Source organism: Notothenia rossii (genome assembly GCF_949606895.1).
Source record: "Notothenia rossii genome assembly, chromosome: 2".
Taxonomy (NCBI): Eukaryota; Metazoa; Chordata; class Actinopteri; order Perciformes; family Nototheniidae; genus Notothenia; species Notothenia rossii.
This window is the reverse complement of record NC_136904.1, coordinates 29,415,867-29,441,966: the sequence shown is the minus strand read 5'-3', so window position 1 is coordinate 29,441,966 and position 26,100 is coordinate 29,415,867. Positions and strand designations below refer to the sequence as shown.

Sequence of the window (26,100 nt, the reverse complement as noted above, 5' to 3'; positions counted from 1 at the left end):
CCTAGGGGAAACATTGTACACATGCTGGCTATTGTGTTTCGCAAAATGTTCTATGGGACGTCTCCACTGAACGTTTTCCTTTTTCCCACAATTAGAAGTTGCCAGTATTAAACACATTGGTGTTATCAAATGTAAAACATATAATTAACCTATTAATAGTTAACCTGGTATTTTTACTCCACTAAATCTATTTGAGTTACTTTGCAGATTCTGATTAATGATGTGAAATATAAACAACCCTTAAATCAGACTTTAGTTACACCTGAGTAAAATTCAGGGAAGGTGATTGTCAAGTGCCAACAATCAGGAGAGATATTTGATAGTTGGTGCTTGAGAAGACTAAACATGTATCTGAAATTGACATGAATGGAAACGAGTAATAATGTATATTCATTACTCGTTATTCTCTACTAATAGTTAATTAAAGACTGCATATTATGGCTATTTTGCACATCCCTTTCAAGATTTTCAAAGGTTTATTGACATATCATATACACAACTACGGTGTATGCAATGAATGAAAATCACACAGGTTCCTCAACAGCGCATTACAAGACATCTATCAATATGTGTGCATACCTCCACCATTAAACTGTTACATTCTGCACATTTCTTATACTATATACATACATAAGAGTATAATTCATATGTATAATATCAGTTAAAATAAGTGCTTCAACATAGTTAACATTGCATGAAAGCAATATATTAGACGTTAAGTACTTTGTCAGGCTTAATATTTATCTGTAGATAGATACCCCCAAAGGTTTTTTCTTATTTAAAAGAAGTATCTAACGTGTTATTTAATGTTTAAATAAAGGTTAATTCGTTTTTCTGCTTTGCACATCCTCCTATTAATATCTTTGTACATCCTGCACTAAACTGTTTTATTGTAGAGATCACTTATAGTATCTTCTTGATTTTTTATATTCTATATTTCTATCACAGACCTTCTACTTTCCCCCTATGAAAGTATGTACTCTTAATATTTTTTTAATCAAATATAACACATAAAAACAATAATTCAATAACGTGCTTTAACCACTAGGCGGTGCACACAAGGTACACAGCCATAATAACTTTGTATTATTAGTGTGGGACACTTATGTATGTACAACATCTGAAGATGTGTAGTTTTATTCATGCTTTCACATAATTTTACAGCACATTGCTATACTATTTCAGACTCAGTATTTACATTCTTATATTCAAAGAAAATTAGTAATATCTTTAAAAACTACAAGTCCTTTTATATCAGCGGTGCACCGTTATGGTGTAAATATAATCTATCTACGAATTAGATCAAATGTAAAAGTCAGCCGAATTAGTGTTGATACTGCAAAGAGACGTATTGTGTGAAGAGAAATTGAAGATGTTGTTTAATTGTTGATATATTTATGATCCACGTCAAGTATTCAGTTTCGGCGGCATTTCTTCCAGTTTTTCCAAAGGTCTTCTCATCAGGGCTCTATAAATAAAGAACTACGGCAGATCTGTAATATGTAATGCAGCCGAACCGTGTATGACAATGCCGTTATGTGATGATTTTCAAAGAGAAAAGCAAGAACACTCGGAATTAAGTATTATTTTATTCTTTTCAAATGTTTTTCCGATTTCATATCATATAAACACCATATCCCAGCATGCATTGCGGCTAAAACATCCAATCGGCGAGCTTAAACCATAGCTGAGGATCTTGGGTAATCGCTCGAAATGCCTACGTCTGTTTCCGGTTATTTTTATTTTTAAATTCAGTTCCTGACGGACGCCAAAAAAGCCAGAGATTATGGAATTAAACCAATAAATAAAAACAAAGAATAATTGTGTGTTATTGGTGAGTAAATAACAGTGTGTTAATTTGAAAAGAATAACAAATTAGAAGGAAAAAAAGATTGAAAAAATACAGATTTCAGTATTCTGAGGCTCTGAGCCCCATTTATTTTCCTCACAGACGGCAACAAAAGTCAGAAATTATACGATTTAAAATAAAAGCAATAATTGTGGCTTGATATTGAGTAAGAACATGTTTTTATGAACCACACAGCTTCCGGTCTTCCACGACCCGACCGGAGAAAAAGACGTGCTGCAGGCACGAAACACATTACCAGTAGAAATACATTGCTTTTGAAAATCGTTCTGTGTGACACGAAGAAAAGGGGATAATTGTGTTGGTGAACACGAATCAATAGATTACATTTCGTGACTATAACACGAAATGCCATGAGACATAGCATATTTTTGATTCTACATTAATGTTCTGAATGTCATGTATAGACACTTCACTTTCAAGTAATATATAATAGTTTGTTAATCCTTGAAACGCCCACAACAATTATGGTACACTTACATAAAATAATGCAATGTTAACAATAATCCCTTCAGTCCGTCTAAAATTGGACAGTCAGTGGAGTTGCTTTCCTTTGACTGTGATTTATTTCATTTAGTTACAGCTAAAGTTACAGCTGAATTTAGCATTACAGAAGTCCAACATAGCCTCTACACTACTAAGACTTTACGGTATTGCATGGATGTTGCTTCATATTGCATTCATTTTTGCTTTAAGACGGAAATGGAGCATGAGAAGCAGTTGCAATGAAATCTATGAAAATTGTTACAAACCGATTTCTTGGGCTTGGGGGTGGACAAAGAAGAGGCAGGGATGTGGGATCTCTTCTTCAAAAACATTTTTAATGTGGCTGAATCCAAGTTCTCCACTGCAAAACATCTCCATGATGTCTAAAGGGGCATGAAAAAAAGCAATATTGATTGGACAGGACTAATTTCATGCCATGCGAGAAAGATAGTAAAGGATTGTTTCAATAATATCACTGGGGCTCAGAGACGGTTCACTCCCTCGGCTGTATTGTTCTGTTTCTGTGTTATTTGGTCACATACCTGAATGAGACAGGCAGCTGCAGGGATCTGTCTGTTGAAGTGTTTTTGTCTTTGCTTCTGCTGCACCTTCAGGGCGAAGCCAGAGCCTAAGATTCCCTGTGAAGAAAAGCACAGCAGAGTTCCTGCTCATTAATTCCCTTTTAACGATTCACTTACAGGGAGCAGCAGGATTCAAAAGACCAAAATAAATTCAATTTAACCAAAGATTAAGGAATAATGGGCTGTTTCACGCTGACATATTTCTCTACTATAATTTAATATGTTTAAATGGATGATGATGTGAGACATTTAGGTATTTTCTCAACTTCTTAGGATAATTTATTGTAATTTCACGACAAAATATTTTGCAAAGAAATGTTGTAATAGCCCCAAAATATCCACTATATTGGTTATAAAAAATATGATGGGTATTTTGCGTACCTAATTTCTAACACTGTCTTCCTACAAAAACTACTTTGCCATTCAAGTAAATAACTTTTTGAGGAAAGGGTATTTTAGATGTTAGAACCGTAACTATTTAAGCTTATACAATACAGTGGGTGGTGCAAGGGGGTTACCCTCACTCAGAAATTAACAGTAAACTGAAAATATTTGTAATCAAATGCAAACTAGCAGACAGTGTTTTCTTCATTTACATATAAAAGACTAAACTAATTACACGTTTAGTTCAGTAGGGATTCATCTGACGGAGTAGCAGACACCCTGGTTCAACAATTTCTCGTTTCACTTACTGCAGGCAGAGCAAAGAAAGAAATGGCAAAAACTGAGAAACAGGATGCAATGGTCTTTCCAATCCAGGTTTGTGGCACTTTGTCTCCGTACCCAATGGTAGTCACTGTCACCTTTGAAAAACAACAACACAGGAACTCATACAGGTACTTTCATTCTATAAAAACACATATTTTCTGTAAAGAATGTTCCAACACACAACATTTTGGTTTATAGATAGTAGAAGAAAAGTATCAACACCTGTAGTTATCTGTCACATTTTTAATTAGTTTTGGAGCAGCCACAAATCTGTGAGTTTTTTTTCCCCAAAATGAGAATTTGAGCCTTGACTTTAAACTACATGTCAGGGGGATGCTATGAGGCAAATGCTAACTTCAGCATGCTAACATAGTGACAATGACAATGCTTGAATGCTGATGTGTCACAGGTAAATAGTCAGATGATTACTAAAGTCAGTAGGCACCATGAATATATGTATTTCATGCCAAACCATTACACATTTATTTCAGCCAAGATTAAAGTGGATCCAAGTAGATTGACTGACCAACCAACATTGCCAAAGAGCCATGTAGCTAGCAAGGCTTCAACAGCAACAAACTAAAAACAATACGAATACAGGCTTATATAGAAAATGCTTTGTCATGTTGGTAGCCAGAATGTTTGACATGTAAATTATTTGTGAACACAAACAGTTCAGATTGGTTGAAAAATCAATCCACTGTGAGTCTTATCTGAATTGCATGAGGCCTGAGCTTTCCCTGACCCTCCAAAATGCTGACCTTTTTACCCCTCAGACTCTCACTTACACATTATTGGACTGAGAGGGTCCATGACTGCGAGTTCGAGAGAGTTGACCCAAAGCTCATACAACTCCTGGAATATAATGGGTAAATATTGCATACACAGTACACTTTCATTTATATGGAAAGTGTTTTTGACTCTGCTCTGTGTGGCCTTTTTTAATATCAGAGTCTCTGAAGTTTCCAAGAAGCAGAGTGGGTGGTGACTTATTGTCTGAAAATACATTTCCATCCTCTATTCTCTGCACTATTTTGTGTTTGTATTAGCAGCCCACTGGATCTGCCCAAGGGTCTTAACAAAACTCCCACTGTAGCAACAGTAGTACAGATAAAGCAGTTTGTGTTTGACCTTTCACTTCCCAAATACTGTTTGAAACAAATATGTGTTTTCTGCACAATCTTACTCTTGGCAAGATTGGGAAGAACCAACAACTGTTCTAAGAAAATAAAATATCTATGGTGGACATAGATATGATCAAGGTCAACTTAGATGCAAGAAAGATAATAGTTCTGTGGATTTAAAATATGATGATAGTCAGGCATAGTAATCTTATATAACCGTTGTTGTTTTCACACTGTTTCTTTATACAGAATAAACAAGACATAACGTGTTAATTAGTGAGCTTTAAAGAGGCTTGTAAGCAGATTCTTTTTAACCTTTGGATAGAGCTTTGATAGCTTTTTCCCCCAGCTCCTGGTCTTTATGCTAAGCTAACCATCCCCTGGCTACTGCTTGATATTCATCTCATGACATGAGAGTGGAATCAATCTTTTCATCTCATCTGTACTTACCAAAATGTCAAACTATTCCTTTGATAAATAAAGGAATTCATCATTCTGCAATGAAGACGCTGTCAATCAAAACGTTTCATATCCGTTATATGTCAGATGTGTACAAAATCAGAGGTGAACAAAACACACACAAACAGATATTCTTACCACTCCCCACCACAGGGCATCGGCATAGTTTCCAAACTCTATGGAGCCGCTGCTGTCGACTGCATCTTTCTCTGCCAGGTAGACAAAGTACGAGGAGAAGATCAGGCTCAGAAAGCCAATGTATAAGGTAGTGATCAGCTCCTGAAATACATACGCACGACATATTTCAAAAATCAATAAGCCAAAGGAATCATGTCAAATAACACAATGAGATTGTATGATTATGTCAATCTATATAGTATATATATACTTTCTCGCAAACCCTTCATTATGTCCAAAATGTGTCTGTTATATCACTTAACTTCTGCCTAGGGGCTAGTGTTTGCTTTTAATCGGACATATGGGTGTGAATATTCATGTCAATGTGTTGTAAATATGATGATTGAAATATTTTTCTGACAAGTCTGCAGTCCCTGTCGCCTTGATGGCAAACTAAAAGCGGATCCACACTTTAAGCACAGTGGCTACTTTTTTGGTGAAAATGTTTTCTTCCTAAAGGATTCATTGTTTGCTGTCATTATGCACTACAGGGCTGCCCAAATAAAATGTGTTGTAGACTAGTCCATCAATCAAATTAAAACCAACAATGTGAGAATCTATTTCTCAATTCTGTGGCTCTCAGCCCCAAGCCCATTTGCTGCTACTTAACATCCTTTCAGACAGCTCTGAACATTCCCAAAACAGCTGGGCTTAATAATAGTTTGCAAAAGTTGCTCAAATGGAAATAAATACTGCAATATATTTATTTTTAAAAATACTTTTCGGACAGATTAATATACATTCATTTTGCTATTAAGTGTCACCGTCAGGTGCATGTGGAGTTTCCTCAAAGTACATTTTGGTGAAATAAAATAACATATTACACAGTGAACAGGTGTGGCTCAGTGATATGTTTTTAAGCATTTGAAAACATCAGAGCTTGATTGCATATTGAAATAAAGTTAAATTCGGCTTTTGCTACCCGGTTAACACTTGTTAATAGGATCAATTCATTGTTGATTTTGGCATTTTCATGGGATTTTTTTATGTGATTTCCATGCCAAAGCCTGCATTTAATGATTGCTACACACATATAACAGTCAGGTCTGATCAATTTTAAATGTTCCATGCCTGCTGAATCTATTTGGTTCATAGTATAAAAGCTATTGAACACAATATAGTCTATCCCCACACTACCACCAAGGCTTGAATTATAGAGCTGTCTTTTGTTGTTGTTGACTGCCTTTATAATTGGACTATATTTTAAAGAGCATATGTTCCATTCCCCCAGGAGCCTTAATTGGTGAACTGGGTTTGTTTAAAATTAGCATGTAAATTAGAACATGTTTCATGCCTGGATGTACTGTGTAAATACACAACAGCAGACCAGACCGGCTCTCTGTAAAGCTGCACACGTTATGATACAATCATCCTTATTTTAGTTCTTTAAGCCCAAAATCAATTGAATGAAATTAAATTTGAAAGCAATCAGGGGACGTTTGTTTAAAATGCTTATTTTTGGGTCTTAACTACAACTTTGTGATACATGACCTTAGCTTAAAAATTATAAAAGGAATACAATTTGATAAATATGACAAAAACAAAGACTTATGATCTCAAAACGAAATGTTAAACCAAATTAACAAAACATCATGAGGTACATCCTCATTCTACAGTTGATGTAAAAGTATAACTAAAGTAACACACATCCTGCATATTATTCTGCTTCATGCAGGAACCAGAAGGGCAGCCAAGATAAAACTAAAAGTATGTTCACTCATAATCACTGGATGGGTGTTGATTGAATTCAGATGGGCACTAACTCATTTAAAATTAATTTGGAAGTCCAGACAGCTGATCTATTCCATCATATTTAAAATAATTATGAAGCAGCTTATTGCAGATTCAATAAAGAGCGGTCTGTGTTTACAGGAGGTCTAATTGGTGTTGGCTCTCATCCTGTCTGACTGTAATTTGAATAGTGTTTTGTGAAAGAGCTCTTTAAGTGAATGTTCTGTCCGTACTTACCTATAACATAATTTAAACATGTGTTTAACCAGGGAGTGGCAGAACATTCACTTTACTAAATCAGACTGAATTCCTGATCAGTCAAATTCACAAGTGTATATCAGCCCAAAACTGTCACTCCCAGAGCACCAGGGGAGTAGCAGTAGATCATACAAAAAGAACCCAGGGATTGGCTATGTTGGTATTTCTCAAAACAACATTAATATACATTCCTACATTACCCTACCCAAGAGTCCTTATGGTTTTTTTCTTACGTTGCATTTTAGTCTGTATTTCCTCATTTGGCAGCTCATCTTTTTGAACATTTTGAACTTTCTAGTCATCAAACCTTTGACTGTGAATAGTTGAGCATGAAACATCTTTCAATAACATCACTGCTTGCAACATAAAAGTTCAGGTACAACCTATTTGAGTCACTACATGGGGTTAAATAGATGTGTTGCTGCCGCTGCGACCCGGCTGACACATAATCTGCCAGCGACAAAACGGGGAGCAACTGTGCAAATTGTGTTTACAAGCCATAAGCACTACTCAATGTGGATTTAAAGGCTGTAATCAAACAAAGAATTCATACTGATGGAAGTGACTGACACTCTGTTGACTCTCAAACTTTAGCTGTCGACATACTGTGGAAGCGATGCAGTTTCATGTGCGTGGATAAGAGAAATATTCAGGTCTCCTGTGGATTTAATAGCCAGAACGTCACAAAGGAACACATTTCAGAAGTAGTGCACAGTAGGGTGAAAAGAGCTGTTATGGGTTTAACATATACATATTTAATTGTCAAAATAAGTAGTCCAAGGTGACAAAAATGAAAATGAACGCACCACAGTTAAAACACCTTCCAATCAGGATTTATTATAAAATGGACTATCCAAATGTTAATCACACACTTACCATCTCCCTCTGCCTCCATTTGTACATTTCTGTGATAGATGCGCCATATTCAATTTAATCTCAAACCTGCTAATCTGAAGTGGTCTCCAGCCACTTAAAAGCTCAATTTGTCCTCACCAGTGCCAACATCTTATCCTCCACTACCTGGAATGCATGGGAGGTAGAGGTGATGAATAAAGGAGAGAAACATCATATGAATTTAAATTCCGCCTTGCTAATATTATTTCGGTCATGTACGTAGCCTAAATCACAGGTTCTCTCAACCCAGTGCTCAATAAATCTCAGGGGTTCACAAGATAATTCATGGAATAGTAAAAGAAAAATGTACGTCTGCTACATATTTCAGACTTTTTCAAGTTAGCTCTGATATATTAGATGTCACCTCCTTAAGGCTTCTAAGAAGTCATTCAAATAAAGCAATATGAAAAGAACTAAATCAAGAAGAAAGAACCTCCTGCACAAATGCGTGCACACAACCAAAGTCTAAACCTGTGAAGTGCCAGACATCCTTATTTTTTTTTCTGAGGGTCACAAGCCAAAAGTATTTTCATTGAAAACCTTTTCATGGTGGATGAAATAAAAGCAACATAAAAGTAACCATGACTTATGTCTCTTTATAAATGTATTTGATGACTTGTACCTATGTGCTGCTTTAAATCATCTAATAAAGAGTGCAGCATCTGTTTTATTGCACATGGTGATTGCCAGTGGGATGTAGTGCATTTGTAGGGAAACTAATCATATTAAAAGCTTAACAAGCAATCGTGATCTATTATTATTCATGGTGATAGATGTTTCACGGTTACGGCAACAACACAAAATGTGCAGAGTTCACCTTTTATATCCTGAATCTGAAGTTCACTTAATAGCAGCAGGTTCTACTTCCTGCAAAGTGATTTCTTATTGGAAAGGGCCCGAATGTCTCACTGCTGAGGTCAATGACTGCTGATGACCATCCTCAGCCAGGAGCAATATGTCCATAAGCACAGGCCAATACGAGCATCTCTGCAGGCGGCAGTGGATGAGCAACACCCCCGACTCTCACCTTCATCACTCTCTGTTTTTACACAGACATCTAAGACAACCTCAGTGGCCCCTGGGGATAATCACAGACACTTCTATCTCTCAGCTCAATGATTCTGAAGGGGCTACAGTCCTCTCCAGCAGAGGAGATTATGGCCGTAACCCTCTGCACAGTGGCTCTTTTCTTCTGCCTCTGCTGAATATTAATTTTCGCTGTAATCCAGAGTACAGAAAGGAACAATAGAGCGTCATAATACATGACGAGAAGAGGCTATAAATCTCCTGAAGGAAAGCCTCCAGCTTACTTTTAACAACTAAAATCCTTGAATGCTTTGGACCTGGAAATGTAAAGTGATTTGTAATCTGCAATGCGTACCTGGCGATGGATAAAGACGACAGAGCCGAGCAGACGCCAGGTTCCTCCCTGCCGATCCACGTGAAGCATTCGCAGGATCTGCAGGAAGCGAATCCCTCTGAAAAAGGACACAATTGTTTAAATGCTGATCTCGTATTCAGGCCAATTGACGTATGTTTGTACTGTACAAACACATTATCATGGCAAACATATGTGGATTCCCAAATGTGTATGGCTGTATGTGATCATTCCACAGCCATGGGCATTATTCTGCTCCTGTAACAGCTTTCCTCATGAAGCCTCGTGGCAGGATTTGATCTTTCATGATGTCACCATAGGCCAATTCATCCCAAGGTGTTAGATGGGTTAAGGTCAGGGTGCTGTGGAGCTCAGGCATATCCTTCCTCAGGTAACTGGAAACAACTTCCCTTTATGTGACCTGGTGTTGTGCAGTGGAGCATTGTGATTTTGAAAAGGAAAATGGCCTTTCCCAAACTGTAACAACAATGTTAGAAGGACACAACTGTCTCAAATAACCTTGTATGGTGTATTGTCAAGATATTCAACACCACTAAGGAGGTTATGCATTCGGCGCGATTTGTCGAAAGGATTTTAGTCACAATCTTAAAGTATTTCTGCTGTTAACATTGATGTTGGAGAAATTGGAATAATACATCACCGACTGGGAAAATATGAAAGTCGAAATGTTTCCAAAGATGTTCTAAAACAACTGATGGCTCACTAGGTCCATTTGCTTTGCTCTCTGCTGTCATTTAAATACTGGAAATACTTTGAGAAATACAGTCAAATATGCCTACAGTACATGAACACAGCAATGTCTGAAGAACGATCCGAAATGGGGCCATCTGAGGAGAAGGAATATCCCGTATGGCCTTTGCGGAGGTTGCCCTCAGAGTGCTTTTCCAGTTCTTAAATTTGAACCAAGGGGCCTAACTCCAACACTGAAAAACAACCCCCGCACTAGAAGTAAAATAAAAGTGCCTACATACGTTTGGCCGTATACAATGTATCTTACCTTACAGCTGAGGTGGCAAAAACCTGGCCTTTGGAGCCCACCGACAGCACAATAATCGAGGCAGCAACTACAATCAGATCTATAAAGATAGAGAATAAGAGGCTGTAAGTACAAAAAGGCACAAGAGAGCAGACTTTCATTATACAGAAATTCAACATATCAAAAGCAAGCATTGTCATCTGTAATGTTGTAAAAGAAAGTGGATGGGAAGTACTCTATTAAGAAGTTATCTTTGTTTTTCTTTTAAAAAAATTATTCTGTAAATTAATTGAAGTCAAAGGGGTTACCAATACCATTAATGCTAATACTTATTGCTGCTTATTTAAAAAAAATATCACCTGGAGATTCCAATTTTAAGAATAAAAAACTGAAGGTAGAAAAATAATTGCAGTGACAGTTTTAATTTCACGCTGAATTTGTCTGAGGCATCTCATTTTGGGAAGAGGCTCAGGATGTAGATATTGTTTAAATACTGTGTGTGGGTAGGGAGCGATATGTGTTTTTTTGCAAGTGCATAGATATGAGTGTGTATGGGGGTTGTGTTCACACCTATAATAGATATCGGCTTCCTGGCAAAGCGTAGTCGGCCGCAGATGCCAACATATTTACTGCGGCAGCCTGCTGACCAGAGGCGGACAAAATACTCCACACCGAAGAACACCACAAGGACAATCTCCTGTTGGGGAAATTAGGGAAACAGAACAGACCAATGAGGGAGAAGGACAGGTGGAAAAACGAATGGGGTGTTGTTGCAGGCTATTGAGTGCAAAAACACCTAAACAGCTGCTCAGACATCAGAAAAGTGCTTCAAAAACAGATATTGTTTAATTGGAGATGCAACGGTTGCACAACTGTTCTCTAAACTTCCTATTTTCCGGTTAAGTGCAGCTTCTCTCATTAAAGCTGTCACAGTAATTCATTAAGGATTATTGATTCTCAATCAGCAGCTGCATCATCTGTCTCTTTCATTTCTGTTAATACGTTGATTTATTCTCCATTTCAGCTGCTACATGAAGCTGGATCTTGTCGATGGAAAAAGTGATTCTGTAATAAAAACTTTGGATAATTCTGTATAATTCTATTTTCTCTTTGTTATTATAATTCACATAACACTAACTGAAATTAGCCCAAACAGCAGGTGCCCAATGCTTAACATGAAGATTATTCAATCAAAGCTTCTCAATTAAAGCTGCGCCATTTCAATTCCATGTACTGTAAGGTTCTTTCAGTGCTCATTGACGACTAATGGATTTGATCAAATCTATTACAGCACACAATTACATCAACACGTAGAAATTAATGAACTGGTGTGAAAGAGAATGCTAATACCGTCTCTAAATCATTGACTTGTATTTGGAAATGAAGCTGTCTGAAAGTGACTCAATGCTCTTTCATAGATATTTAATGGTGACTTGATGATTTTGCAGTGAATTATGGGAGGAACAGCCTGGGGGGAATCAGGCACAAGATGTGGCATGCTGTGCAGCAGGAGATGTTTCCAGCTTGGAATTATTGGATGCATTTGTATTCATGGCAGCCAGAGATTTAAATGGCAGTGAATACAAAAATGGCACGTCTTGTTAAACATAAATTGGATAAATAATATGTTAAAATGTGTTCTTGGCAGCAAATATCTACGATATTGTATTCCGTAACTTCTTCCCTGAGGATTTCTACTTCAAGGTTGAAAAACAAGTTGTCTATCCGACGAAGCAACACATTAACAAACAGGAAGGTAGTAGGAACAGGCGTAGAGGAGAATCAAGAGAGTAGCTGTGAGCACTTCATTGTGTCCTTGGAAAGAGAAGTCTACTCCATGGTCCATTTACCTGCTGGATCCCTCTATAAGACAACTTTAGCACCAGATGGTGGCTTAACATTTGAATTGTCTGCTGCATTCCAATTATAAAGGACCTGTAAAAAATGAATCAGTAACCTAACTTAAGTATCACAATAAACATAATGTAACCTGATTACTTTTCAAATTTCAAATGCATTGTGAAGCCAAGGCTATTTGCTGCCTTCATCCACATTCAGCTAATAACGGCTGTACTATTGGCCCTAGCATGAAATGACTGGGTGTAGCAAAAATACTTTTAATATTTCTACAGTAGGGGTCAAGGCTCATGTCATGCCTGCACATTATGTATTTTTAAAACCCTGCAGTGACAGATTCAGAGTCCGATTGAACACAAAATGATGGCGAAAAGTTCAGTCAGTAAAAGCATTCTTTGAACTAGAGACCTCGATGATTACCTGGAAGATTATCTGTGGTCTCACTCGAGACTCGTTTCAGACTCATCTCATGTGGTTCTTTAATATAAAAAGTATTGGAACATTGTAATCGTGCTAGTAATCCCCACCTTTTACAAATTTAACAGTAAACTGATAACTTGTTTTTTTATTTAACTGTAAGGTTGTAATAGTTATCTATTTCTGTATCCTGAATATGTCATTATGTTACCTGCAATCCGTTATTCTCTAAGCCTGACTACTGATAATAATTTTGTGGGGTTAAATCCAACAATTTAAACAAACACAATTTTGTGGGGTTAAATTCAATCTGGGTGGTTAACAGCTTTATGACACCTGGTTAGAAATGTGAAAATGAAAGAACAGAAACCAATACTGAATAGCATCCATCTACCTAAACCTCACCCCTCTATTCTTTCCAATAATTGGTTCTCACGTCCTTCACCCATCAAATCCCCCTTCTCTACTTCCTCACCTTTTCCACGTGTTAAAGGAACCACAAGGGGGACAACATAGATCGGATGCCTCATCTGGTCATTCCCGAGTCTCATTCCATCCACAACATCTTTTGACATAAACCCATCATGGATTCCCATTTCACTCTCGGTTCATCCCCTCTTGCTCGACCTTCATTTCATCCCTCTCTTCAATCTTGTCCCCCTTCATCCCACTCTCCCCAACCCTCCCTCCGTCCATCCTCCTTTTTCAAATAAACTCATTTGAAGTCACGTATCTCTCCGCATTCCTTCCAAATTCACTATTGTAATCTATTAGTTTTGCGAAAGCCGTTCTAGGGAATAAGCGCTTTGATATTTGCATTGGATAGCTGTTGGTTCTGTCCCATCAACTAAAACCATAAATAAATAAAGTGTAGCTTTACTTTTTAAAACGTACACTCATTTTTGGATCCAAACAACAAACAAGCCCTTTTGGGAACGTGGATCCTTTGGGCTAGCTGCCAAGCATCTGGCCAAACACACTACTACAAACACTTTCAGCAAACACTGCATCTCCAAGTAAAGAACAGAGTAGTTGACCTTGAGTGTGAAGGAAAAAAGAAACAACACAAAGAAGATGCTTTCGTGGTGTGGGGAGGAGAGAATGAAAGAGTGGTGGGGTCACGGTAAATATCTTAACTAGAAAGCAAAAAGTACAAAAACAACCCCTTTGGGATTGAGGATGGAAAGAGATGAGTGTTTGAGATTTTGGTTGGTTTAGTAGCGTGGCAAATATTAATTATTCATAATCTCTGTCGAAGAGAATAATAAGAAGATTAAATATCTCCAGGGTAAACTTAAGATGGAAACACATTTGCCATAAGATGCATATTTCATGATATTGAGGTATTTATTTACAAATGTTCTGTTCACTTTTCCTCATGATTATAGGTCTGACTAGAGCTTGAATCTGTGAATCCAATTAACCTGTAGGATTTCAGATTATATGCCGGCTCATGAAAGACCATGACCATTTTATCCCATTATCATCGGGCCAAGGTGAACTTGTCACATATGGCATGCTCCAGGCCGCCTCAAAGAAAATCTCAAAGTCCTTTTTATCCTTTCGTGGGGTTTTCTTTTGTTTGAGCTTGAGTGACTCACTCATCACAAACAGTTCCTTTGCACAGCAGCTAGTTTCTCAGGGTTAAGTTGATCCCATTTACTATTGACTTTGAAAGAAGAACCTTCGCCCTCTTAGGCCAGCGGGATGCCCTGAAAATGTTTGCAGAGCGGGAAGCCGATGCAGTTACAAAGAAAGTGTCCCTAAATTGTTTTTTTGTGAGGCAGCGGTTAGGAGAGTCAAACCTTTGAAATTGCTTTTCAAACAAAATAAACTGTTTGTTATTTTTTGTTTCAGCAACAGCCCCAATATCATAGTGATGCCATTGAAAATATACAAACTTTTATAGTAACAAGGTTATCCAACATGTGTTTTATTTCAAAAAGCGTTGTTGATGTCTTTTAGCTGCATTTTTTTACAAACATCCTCTTTTTTTTGACTTCGCTGTTTGACATGGAACAGGAACAAAACTATCAGAAGATGATAGTCAGGTCTGTTTGCAGATGCCAGCCAACAGACAGAGACAGAAGTGCAGAGCAGATTGTGAAAAACCAGATCAGGAGACAAGGCTGCAGGCTTCATCTACAGTGTAAACAATGCAACATGTAGATAAGATGGAGATTAGATTCTTTCACATCTCAATCACTCTGCTTGTATCTGTCGTTCATGGACCAGTGATCAGGATCATTAGAGATACAGCACACTAAAACATTTCCTGCACACACAGCAATTGTATACATTCGTATATTGCCTTAAAACATTCTCGCAAATCCTTGAGGTAATCTTTGGATGTATGCTACCCCGTAAAATATCCATAAAGCGGATGATTTTTTATTTATTTATCATGATACCTGGGGCCCATATATTGGTGCACTGTTACCTTCTGGAGCATCGCTACAGAAACAGGGTGTGAAACTTGACAGTCAAACCTTCTGTCATGACCTTCATTGGTTAAATGAGAAGTTTGTTATGCACCAAAATGTCGATTTAAAGAGGACCTATCATGCAAAATGCACTTTTTGATGTCTTTCATAGATAAATATGTGCCCTCGGTAGGATGCAAAGTTCCGGGAATTTTCAAAGATGGAAACGGGAATTAACGAAAAAAACGGGAATAAACAGGAATTTATCGGAATAAATTGGGAATTTTCAAAATTGGAGGTTGGCTCTTCATATGGAACTTAAATATAGTTGGGGAAAGTATTTTATCATAATCTTGACTAAAACAAACCAATGCCATTAAAGTACACTTGCATATCCGTGACATAGCACACTGCTTACTGCATGGCTATTGAGACCACACAAAGGTTCGCAACAGGCTCACAAATGTGAGACTGGAAAAACTGGTTGGCATTCGGGCAAACCTAAGGCTCTTTGAGCCGGACACAGAGCCATCCTCAACAAGGCTGGACAGTGACACTGAAGAGGAAGACTCAGAGATGGATGTTGATGAGGGCCATGAGAGCCCATCGACTGAAAGGCTTTAGCCAAAATGCAGAGGATCGCTTGAAGGAAGATGTGCATGTTTAATGGAACTTTTTGGAGGGAGAAGGGCTCTTTTCATTTAACATTTTGAATGGGACTTTGTGGGGATCTTTGGATGGGGGGTGCATTTTTGTTCATTTTTTAATGAGTGGGGTTGGGGGGGATGAGTAATATTTAACTCAACATCCCTGCTTTCGTTCTTCAATTAAACTAATAATTGTTCAATAAAATAATTAAAACTGGTTCTGTTCTACTTAAAAACAAAAAAAACAATAAGAAATCTATTGAAATGTCATGTTTTTTTGTTTAATTTTGCATCGAATATTTCCAAAATTCCCCAGCTTAAATTCCCATGGAAACTTTCCACCCCTTTGCAACTCCGTACCCACATCTCTAAAAACGGGGGTACAACGAAGCTGATCCAGATTTGCGTCCGATATGACGTAATATCGGAAATGTGGACCCACGGCACTATCAGAAACGTTGCTATCATAAACAATGCGCAACGTTTTGGACGTAATATGGTCTTTGTTTACATTAGCAAGCATCGCTATCACTCAGAGCTAAGCTGTACTGGAGAGCATGTGTGAAGAAGCAGGAAATAAAAAAGGTAATCACCTTGGGGTAAACCCGCAAGAGAAAAAGCCTTTGAGCTCCATACTGTTTCAGAAAATAATCCTTGATGTGGTTAGGAACTTGTTATGACATTTCATCCCTAGAAATCTCCCGCATGAGCAGGCATACGTTTTTTTTTAATTGTATTTTTTTTTTTAAAGCTCTATACCCAGAATCAGCACTTTTGAAACAGGAAGTGAATTAAAGGGATATGAGGTGTGGCTAGAATGGGTGATCTGTTTGGTGTTTTGAGCAAAACACATCATAGACATGTTTTTTTATATATTTTTATATATCTGAGACCTCTGCTATTGCATACAAATATCATGATAGGTGACCTTTAACATGCAGTAACACCAGTAGTTTTGTCCAAGTTCTAAACTGATCTATATCATCTTTATAGGAGTATCATTAGATGTGGAGCTGGAGTTAAAGCTATTCTTCTCTTTTTCTCAAACTTTCCTTAGCTCCTGCAAGGATTACTTTCAGATTCCAGTCTTTCAATCTCTGATTGCATGAGTTGAGAAAAAAATATCTCGGTAGTGCTGATTTTGTAAGGAGTCTAAAAAGGAGAAAAGTATCTTATTATATAAAACTTTATATAACCCATGGTCTGCCCCACAACAGAGATCCGGTATGTATCCGCAGACTGCAGTTGCAGGAGAGCAGCATACAAATTAGTCAAGAATTTACCTCGAAGTATAGTTTCTCAATGTTCTGTCTTCAAGGTTTTACATTGGCATGCACCTCCCACATTTAGTCAATTCTTAATGCAGAAGGATAATAGCAGCAGGGCAACAAGGGCATCTACCAGAGGGGACTGTGTTCACAAAAGAGCAAACGGCATTTTCAGTCAGAACCACCAGATACTGGAATAATCGTCCTATTGAATAAAGTGGGATGACTTATTCACCTAACATCAAAACATGAAGTTAAAACTGCAATTATCAGAAGCCACAAAGCCTGATCTCTGGCAACACAGCTAAATACTATCATTGTGAATACCTGCTACTATTGGAATGCATGTTTTTACTCTATTTGTATTGAATTGCATCATTAAGCTCTTAATTTGACAAATGTACCCACACTTGGTGGTACCGCAGTGTTGAACAGGTAAGTGAAAACAGTAGGTTAGAAAGAAAATAAAGACAAATACATTTACATCTAAATGAAACCTGATAACTCTAAATGTCTAGGGAATAATGCAATGGCTAGGTTACTGTTTGGTATTGTATGGAAGTTGATTATAATAGATAAAGTACATCATGTCCTGATGTTTAGGAGCTTATTCTGATTGCAGCTGCAGTGTGTCCTGGAGAAAATAAGACAGGCTGCCAACATGCAAATCAGGTGCCAGAGAAATGTAAAACAAAATGGCGATTAATAAGCACCGTTCCCAGTAATAAAAGAAAAAGTTAAGTAACTTTAAAGAACTTACTTATTCTCGTGTTTTTTACCAAGCTAACTCACCCCATACATAATCACTACAACAGCAACATCTATGAATATCATAAAGCCACCTTGTGGTCTAACCAGGGATATAACATCTCTAGTTTTAAGCCCTCTCCCTACAGCATAAATCATTTTAGCCTATCTGACTCAAAACCCAGCTCTCAGCTCTGAGAGTTAGGGTTGTCCCATTGGGATTAAAATCATCTTTTGCTTTTCTAAAACCTCTGTTTGGGTAGATACATTCTGACAAACGACCGAAATGACACAGAAAGAACAATGTTTCTGCAGCTAATCCCATAGTTTAAACAAATGAATACTCACCACCCAGAAGAGTGTTGTGTGAGCGAGAGCCTGGTACTGGTCGATGGTAGACAGAACGCTGAGGATCAGACAGGCCAGAACTATGAGAAACCTGTAGGAGATAAGGCAGATAAAACATGATTAAAGTTCATGTGGGTGGTTATTTTTGTTTCTTTTTTTTTTCTTATATCATTCAATTGGATGAAGTCCAGACCTCAAATCCTTTTTAACTTAAAAACAAGCTTGAATCAAAGCTTTACATAACTTGTCATCAGGCAGGTCTAAGAGGGAGAGACGGATCTCCCCAATCCACTTTCCTACTCATATTCATGTCAACATTTCCGACTTTGATTTCATCTGCAAATTTTGGTGTGTGGTTCGAGTCAACAACTTTCAAAAATAAAATACTTACAAGACAGCATAACATTACTTTATATTTTTGTCAGGAAAAGCATCCGACTGATTTTGAGCAAACATTCAAGGACAGCCCTCCCGAGGAAATACTGTGAACCTTCTGAACTCCACATGAATGCAAAACGCATGATAAACTTGTCAAATAATGAGCACACACACGCACACATACGCACACATACGCACACACACACAGTTTCAACAAACACTAAATGGTTCCTTAACATTCTCCTTAATCCCCCACAAGGTCACACGTCTTTGAACTGCAGCAACAATCGTCTGCAAGTCCTCACACTACATAATAGGAAGATGTTTCATTTATTTCAGAGCACACTGCAAAGCCATACCACTCTCTTATGTGGCCTTGGATGTTTTATTCCATAAATCTTCAACAAAAACGTACTGTGTTTTTTTTACATCTAGTGTTTGCTCACATCTTGTGTTTGCTTACATCTTGTAACACCATATACATTTAAGTAGTAATGTTATCACAGCTGTTCATAAAAGTCATAGGGAGGGATCCTGTTTGAGGGGAGTATGATGGCATGCATGGCTGCCTGAAATATAGATGATAATCCATCCCCAAATATGTATAAGCTTGTTCCTACATGTTTCAGTCCACAGGGCCAGAAAGGCATTAGTTCCTGTTTTTTAATTTGCGCAAGTACAGCATTGTGTCCACTTTTTGAGTTGAAATTGAGGTTATATTTCACCCTGTTTCTTTATGCTTGTCTGTTTGAAAGCTATCTTAGAATATGAATGTGTGTTGGACTTGGTGAAAAGCTTAGCATTGTGGCAAGGACAAACTTCTGAATGGATTCACATACACCATCTGGTTTAATTAGCCAATCAGCTGACAGAACCCACTTCCATGATTGGACCGATCGAAAGAACATGGAGGCACTGGAAAGTTGGCTTTCTGTTAACAAATAGCTGCGCGGACAATATGTATTTCAATGCTTGGTACTGTGACAGAAGAGCATGTCTTTGCTTACTGAACAAAAAGCAAAATGATTCAGTAAAATGTGAATATATGATACCTGGAATGGGTTCTATACATGAATACTTGTTGATATACTTGAAAATATTTTTAAAAACAAACACACATTGCTGTTAATGAGAAAGTTTAAGACTTGAAATGGGTTTATATTTAGTTGTTAACTTTTAATTTATTTTAGAAAATATGATTTAAAGGTAAAAGGAAATAAGGAACAACATTGACCAAGGACATGGCAGATAAAAAGGCAAGTGCTCTTGTGTGAGTGGTACTGGTTTGTAAAAAAGACATTGGCATATCTTGAAAATACAGCACAGTGTTTGAAGTATTTGCTCATCGTCGATATTGTTTCAAGCTATTGTTAAAAAAACAGCCCTTACAGAGTCCCTGTCTTGCTCCTATATGAGATAACTTGATGGAAAATATGTGTAGAGGGAGTTTTAGTTTCCAGTCAGTGTTTGCACCATGGAGGCTTATCACCACATGCTACAGCCTGAGTTTATTGAAGACAGGCCAGGAATCCAAATACCCCCCTTTTAACACACACACACACACACACACACACACACACACACACACACACACACACACACACACACACACACACACACACACACACACACACACACACACACACACACACACACACACACACACACACACACACACACACACACACACACACACACACACACACACACACACACACACACACACACACACACACACACACACACACACACACACACACACACACACACACACACACACACACACACACACACACACACACACACACACACACACACACACACACACACACACACGTCAACAGAGATAAAAGACCGCGGGGAGACCTGCTCAGGGAAGATGGACTTGCGTGTTTTGAGGCTAACAAAGCAGCTGCTTCTGTTTGAAGGAACAGATAAAGTAGACAATACAACCACGGCAAAATGACTCTGTAGTTAACAATCTTATAGTTTACTTTAAAAAAATGTAACTTAAGGAATGTCATTGAGAATAATTTATTCTATCTTTCAATTTTCTTTATATATACAGTATATCATTTTGGGTCGTCTAGTTGTCGCTGTGTATTTTTTATTTTCTTCTTGTTTTCCTGTGTTGTTTTCCCTATCTTTATTTGAAAGTAATTCGTAATTGTTGGCGTTATGTTTTGTTATTCGGTTAGTGTGAAGGGTCTGTGGATGTGGGAACATTGTTTGTCTTTGTCATTCGTGAGAAAAACTAATTTGTAGTTAACAGTGTCTTTGGCAAAATAACCACGGTCTGCTATTTGTTTAAATGGTAACAAATGTGTCTATTACAAAGAGCAGGGCACATAGAGCATAAACAAAAAAATAAGTGAGAACGCAGTATAATTTATGAAATCTTATGTTCAAATAAGACAGAACAAGTTGAAAAGAAGATCAAAAGAAAAACAAATGAACATCAAACTTTCCAAGCAAACACTATGCTATGCTAATGACTGCAATTTGTCAGCGAAGCTCTGCCTAAATTATTTCAGGGCATTTGAAATGCCAGTAAACATACACACTCAGTATGCTGAGCCTACACTTCTGCTTCTCTTTGAATCCATCTGAGACGATCCGACTCGTCAGTTCTTCTCTACTAACTGCACCATCATATTTCACTTCTTACCTCCAGTGGCCTTTGTGGAGCAATAGACAAAACAATACATAGGCGGAGCTACATAAGCCCCACTGAATTACAAACCAAAGCTCAAAGAATTGCTCCTATCTATTATTGATGGACAGATTCACTTGCAGTCCGCTGTGCAGTGAGTGTGAAGGCAACGCAGAGGACAGGATAAGAGTTAGTAGTGACGTTGCTGACCATGTCACTGGCTGTCAACCTCAAATATCCTGTTTGGAACAACAATCAAACTTTATTTGTATCACAGTGAGTGACTTAGCATATTAATATACGACAAAAGATAGATCAAACAAAAGCAATGGAACACAACGCAAATGTTTAGATAAATACTTTGATAGAAGATAAACTTCCAATGTATTAAAGTGATTATTTTATGTAATTTTGACAGACAATAGAAGCCTTTTTCAGAAACTTTAACTGTTATTGGGTTAAAACTTCAGAGATATAAGGCAGTCACCAACAAGTGACCTTGTATGCTCCTTTAACAATCTGAGCTCCTGCGTTTTGTTAAAGAAAGCAAAAGATAAAAATATGAAAGCCTTTTCCCCATACACTAAACTACAGCATGGAATACAAAGCAGCTTGAGTCAAAGATGTTCCTCATTTTGAAAAGAAAAACAGGACATAGACTGTTAGCTGGTTTGTTAAATCATTAAAAAAAAAGTGCCAGTGTTGATTACCTCTAGCTTGATGCTGTTTGACCGAATATCTGGATCAGTTTAATGCCGCAGAGGTTGAAAAATGCTTTCTGAATTTGGTTTCTCCCAACTCCTCTGATCCACTCATCTACAACCAGCATGTGGGATGGACTCATGCTGTTTAAAACCAATATACACTGCGTTTACTCTGCCGCACACTGCAGACAGGCAACCAGCGAGAGCATGGGATATACTTTTTTTTTTTATTGGATAAAGCTAAATATATACAATTCTTCTTTCCAGTCAACTACACTCTTGCTTTCTTTTTCACCAAAACCGACCTGAGGTTGTGTAAACACACAGAAGCAGCCACACGCACAAACTGACAAATGTATGCATGTTCAAACACAGACATAGGAGTACCTCTGATAAGGACTCTGATCATGACGTTCACGTTTTGGGTCAATGATAAGGCTGTGCTTGCTCTTAACTGCTCCCACTCAAACATTTTCAAAACAAGGTACCGAAGTTATCCGAAAATCCTGCTGGCAACATGCTCTTAAAACAAACACCTTCTTTATTACAGAATTTAGAGAGTTTGATTTAAGCTAAATCCACTCAACCTAGTGAAATATAACATAACTCAAACTCTGAGTACTGCTGACACTTCAGAATATACTGAAAGTTTCTAAAAGGTATATGTTTTTAAAGCCTGGATTTGGGTGTACAGCTTCCTGTCAAACCTTTTCAGTAAAGGTACGATCACATTTCACTTCTGTGCAAATATTGTCTCCCACTCACGTCAATTGAAGCCCACACAACAGACACATTCAAGGATGCGCATCCTTATTTGGTGGAATCTCCTCGCTGGCTGCAGTGGACTTAAATGTTGATGATAACCATGATTCAACTTTGACCATGTGTACAGAGCCAGCCGATAGAAACACAAACAACTTAGTGCGGCATTCCTCTCACAAATTGTTTAACAGTTTGTCACCTGTCCAGTTTTAATAACACACTGTAGAGAAAACAATTCCTAGGGGGCTAATCCACTGTTTATCAAAAGATGTCTGATGGTATAGAAGTCTATGAGAAAATCACCCCTCTTCTAACTTGAATGATCATCTCTGTATGTTATTTTCTTTTTGAGTTTATGCTCTCAATCACTTATTTCAAGTATTCTTCAATACAGCAGCATGTTGGTTTTGTGAATGATGGTCCCATTTACAGTACAATGGACAATAAAGAGGCATATGCTTTAGGACAGGGCCGCCCTGCGAAGGACAGGTTTAATACCTGTGAGGTCTGATTTCGGTTCTTAATGTTTTTACCTTTAAACCATTTACAGTGTGTTTTCAGGCCATGAAAATAAATTGTACAATTCAGGCTGCCAAACAATTTCTTTTTTCGACCTTCTTCTTGGGCACATCTGGCAATCTGATTCCAAAAACAAACAAGATGGCGACAGCTAAAATTGCAAACTCAAAACTATACTTTGAAAACTAAAGGGCTCAGCCACTTCTTTAATGCTTGTGGGGTTTCCTGTCATTACATGCAGTCTGAATCTTCTTGGAATCAGGATTGCAGTGGCCATTACAGGAAGGTTAAAGCACCTCGCCCTTGCTGGTTTGAACCTCATGAAGAGTATTGTAATATAATATAATGAAAGTTGATGCCTAAACAAAGCAGTCACTAGCTTCTTGTTATTGCGCTGCACTGTGTTGGCTCATGCTCCCTTTGAGTCACCAAGACTCTAACCCGCTCCGACAGCCTGTGTCCCCTCCAACACTGCAGGGTCACAGGGTGGCAGCGCCATACAGGGCTGCTACCTCCTCCCCAGCACACACACACTGCCAAGTTTAGCTGCCTGCTATCAGTGCCAGCAAGTTGGGACAGACAGCACACATGGGGGTGAGCTGGTAGATCACAGCCCACATTCCTAAACCTCTGCCTGAACACTGGATCTATTGGACTGTCACTTTCCTGACTGTGGTTTATACAAAAAAAGAAAAATTGTGAAATGTATCTTTTGGCATTACATCAGTGGAGTAAAGAGAGCTGCTTGTCATGAGTAACATTTCATTTGTCAGAAAAGGACAGGTTTTAAAGCTACCTGACAAAACTGCCACATCAATTCACCATAATGTGACATATTCATGATATTGGAGCTTTAGCAGATACAATCCATCCCACAGTGAATATATTTTCATTATTATTTATGTTTCATTTTCATTAAACCAGTTAGTCTCACATACAGTCAGGAACGAAAAAAAGAAACTAATTTCAAATTTAACAATTTAGTGAATGAGCACCAGACCCAGCTCTGTGTTTTTGTATTCAAACCGTTTTGGAAAATTAAATGGATAGTAGGCTCCCAAATGAAAGATCAATGTTATATTCCTTTAGTGTTCCTGTGAGAGCTTATTTTCTGTGTTCCTCTTGTCTGTCATTAATTTATATACCGGTTGTTTATCTGCTATGGCTAGAGTTACATTTCATTATGATATTTCTAGCGGGAAGTTGTGTTATGATATCTTTGCAGCATCTTTCTCAAATTCACAGGATTAACAGTTATTTGTAAGGAGAGCTTCCAAGGCTCTACATGCGCAATTAACTCCCTGTTTAATTAAGATCTTACAGTTGCAATTATACCCTTGAATACCCCATGGATCTGAATGATTATGAACATTTAAAAAACATACTCACACTGTGAAATGATACACGAAGCATTTCCAGCCAGACGGCCTTTCCAGGAAGTTATACACACGTCCTTGGATGTAGGCGCGGGTGACGACTGGACGAACCCCGGTACTGTACACCGACATCCGCACAGACATACGGGGATGAGATAGGTACGGGTGGAGGTGAACAGTTGGCACATTTGTTGAAGAGTTACCATCCTCTTGCATTGTCTCTCTTTCAGAAAACGTGTCGTTGCCCACAGGTGTCTCCGGTTCAGGTGAGGTGAAAGGAGTTTGCGACAGCTCTAAATCCGGAGGTTTGTTTGCACGTGCCACAGCAGAAGACCTCCGTGTCTTCCCGGGATAGGAAACCGAATTAGACATTGCAACTTCCTCTTATTCCTCTGTTGCTGTGTCGACTTTCTCAAAGTTTTTTCTTCGGTCACTGACACAAATGTTCGCCCATGTGCGCGTACCTTCTGTTGTGCGCCTGATGTCACAAGAGCGCATAAAGCTGCAACATAAACTGTGTTATTAATGATCTAGATCACCAGGGCGGTGTTTCTTTAATTTAACTTTACAGCTCTCTGGGCTGTTGAGGTTATGGCGAGTCTCAGCCCTGAATGAATCTCCCCCCCACCTCTCTCAGAGCACTTATCAGCCTGCAGAGCTGTGGGCGCCAGGCGGTGCGCTGTGAGTCGCCAGCTGTTCAGACATTTTACTGTTTGGCAAAACTGCTCCAAAGCAATATGCATCTGATGAACTACTTCCTCAGATCTGTGTGAAAAATACAGCACACCATTAACTTTACCCCCCTATAGTTTGCTTTTCCATACACAATGCAAGTATGAAGTATCCCTGCAAAACTGTGAACACAAATGTACTGTAATGTTGTCGACCTTCATATGCTTAATTCCAGTCAAATGGATTTGGGGTGGAATGCTGTCACTCTGCAGGCATGTTAGAATTGTTATGCACAATACCAAATAAAAAGCAAAGCACTCATTTTCCTCAAGGTTATCAGGTAACTGTGCAAAACTGTTAAAGTATCTTGCATCACACTTAGGTATTCATACAATTGAAAGTAACTACCACATGTAAACAGAAGTGTTACTCCAACACCAAAATATGAAACACAAAATAATAACCTGTTATCATGTTTAAGTTTATAAACATGTCTGTTGCTTCAATCATGAACAGTTTAAAAATACATGATCTCTGACTTTCATCTACACTGCGATGGACATGTTTAATTATTTTCTCACATTTTATAGATCAAGCAGTTAATCAGAAATATTATCAATAATGAAAATAATCTGTTGTTGCCGACCTTGTAGAGAACAGACATGTTTG

At 38.0% G+C, this 26,100-nt stretch overlaps 1 protein-coding gene across 1 annotated transcript in view; it reads right to left on the bottom strand.

The window, feature by feature from the left end:
* Positions 1 to 25,840, bottom strand: part of kcnq1.1 (potassium voltage-gated channel, KQT-like subfamily, member 1.1) — a 44,978-nt gene extending 19,138 nt beyond the window's left edge. Inside the window, exons 1-9 of the mRNA XM_079666019.1 lie at positions 24,773 to 25,840; positions 18,368 to 18,458; positions 11,231 to 11,357; positions 10,682 to 10,760; positions 9,667 to 9,763; positions 5,364 to 5,504; positions 3,627 to 3,737; positions 2,896 to 2,991; positions 2,620 to 2,736 (exon numbers count right to left, since the gene is read on the bottom strand). Coding sequence (XP_079522145.1) covers positions 2,620 to 2,736; positions 2,896 to 2,991; positions 3,627 to 3,737; positions 5,364 to 5,504; positions 9,667 to 9,763; positions 10,682 to 10,760; positions 11,231 to 11,357; positions 18,368 to 18,458; positions 24,773 to 25,131 — 1,218 coding nt within the window. The 5' untranslated portion in view covers positions 25,132 to 25,840. The remainder of the gene's footprint in view (positions 1 to 2,619; positions 2,737 to 2,895; positions 2,992 to 3,626; positions 3,738 to 5,363; positions 5,505 to 9,666; positions 9,764 to 10,681; positions 10,761 to 11,230; positions 11,358 to 18,367; positions 18,459 to 24,772) is intronic.
* Positions 25,841 to 26,100: the final 260 nt, after the last annotated feature.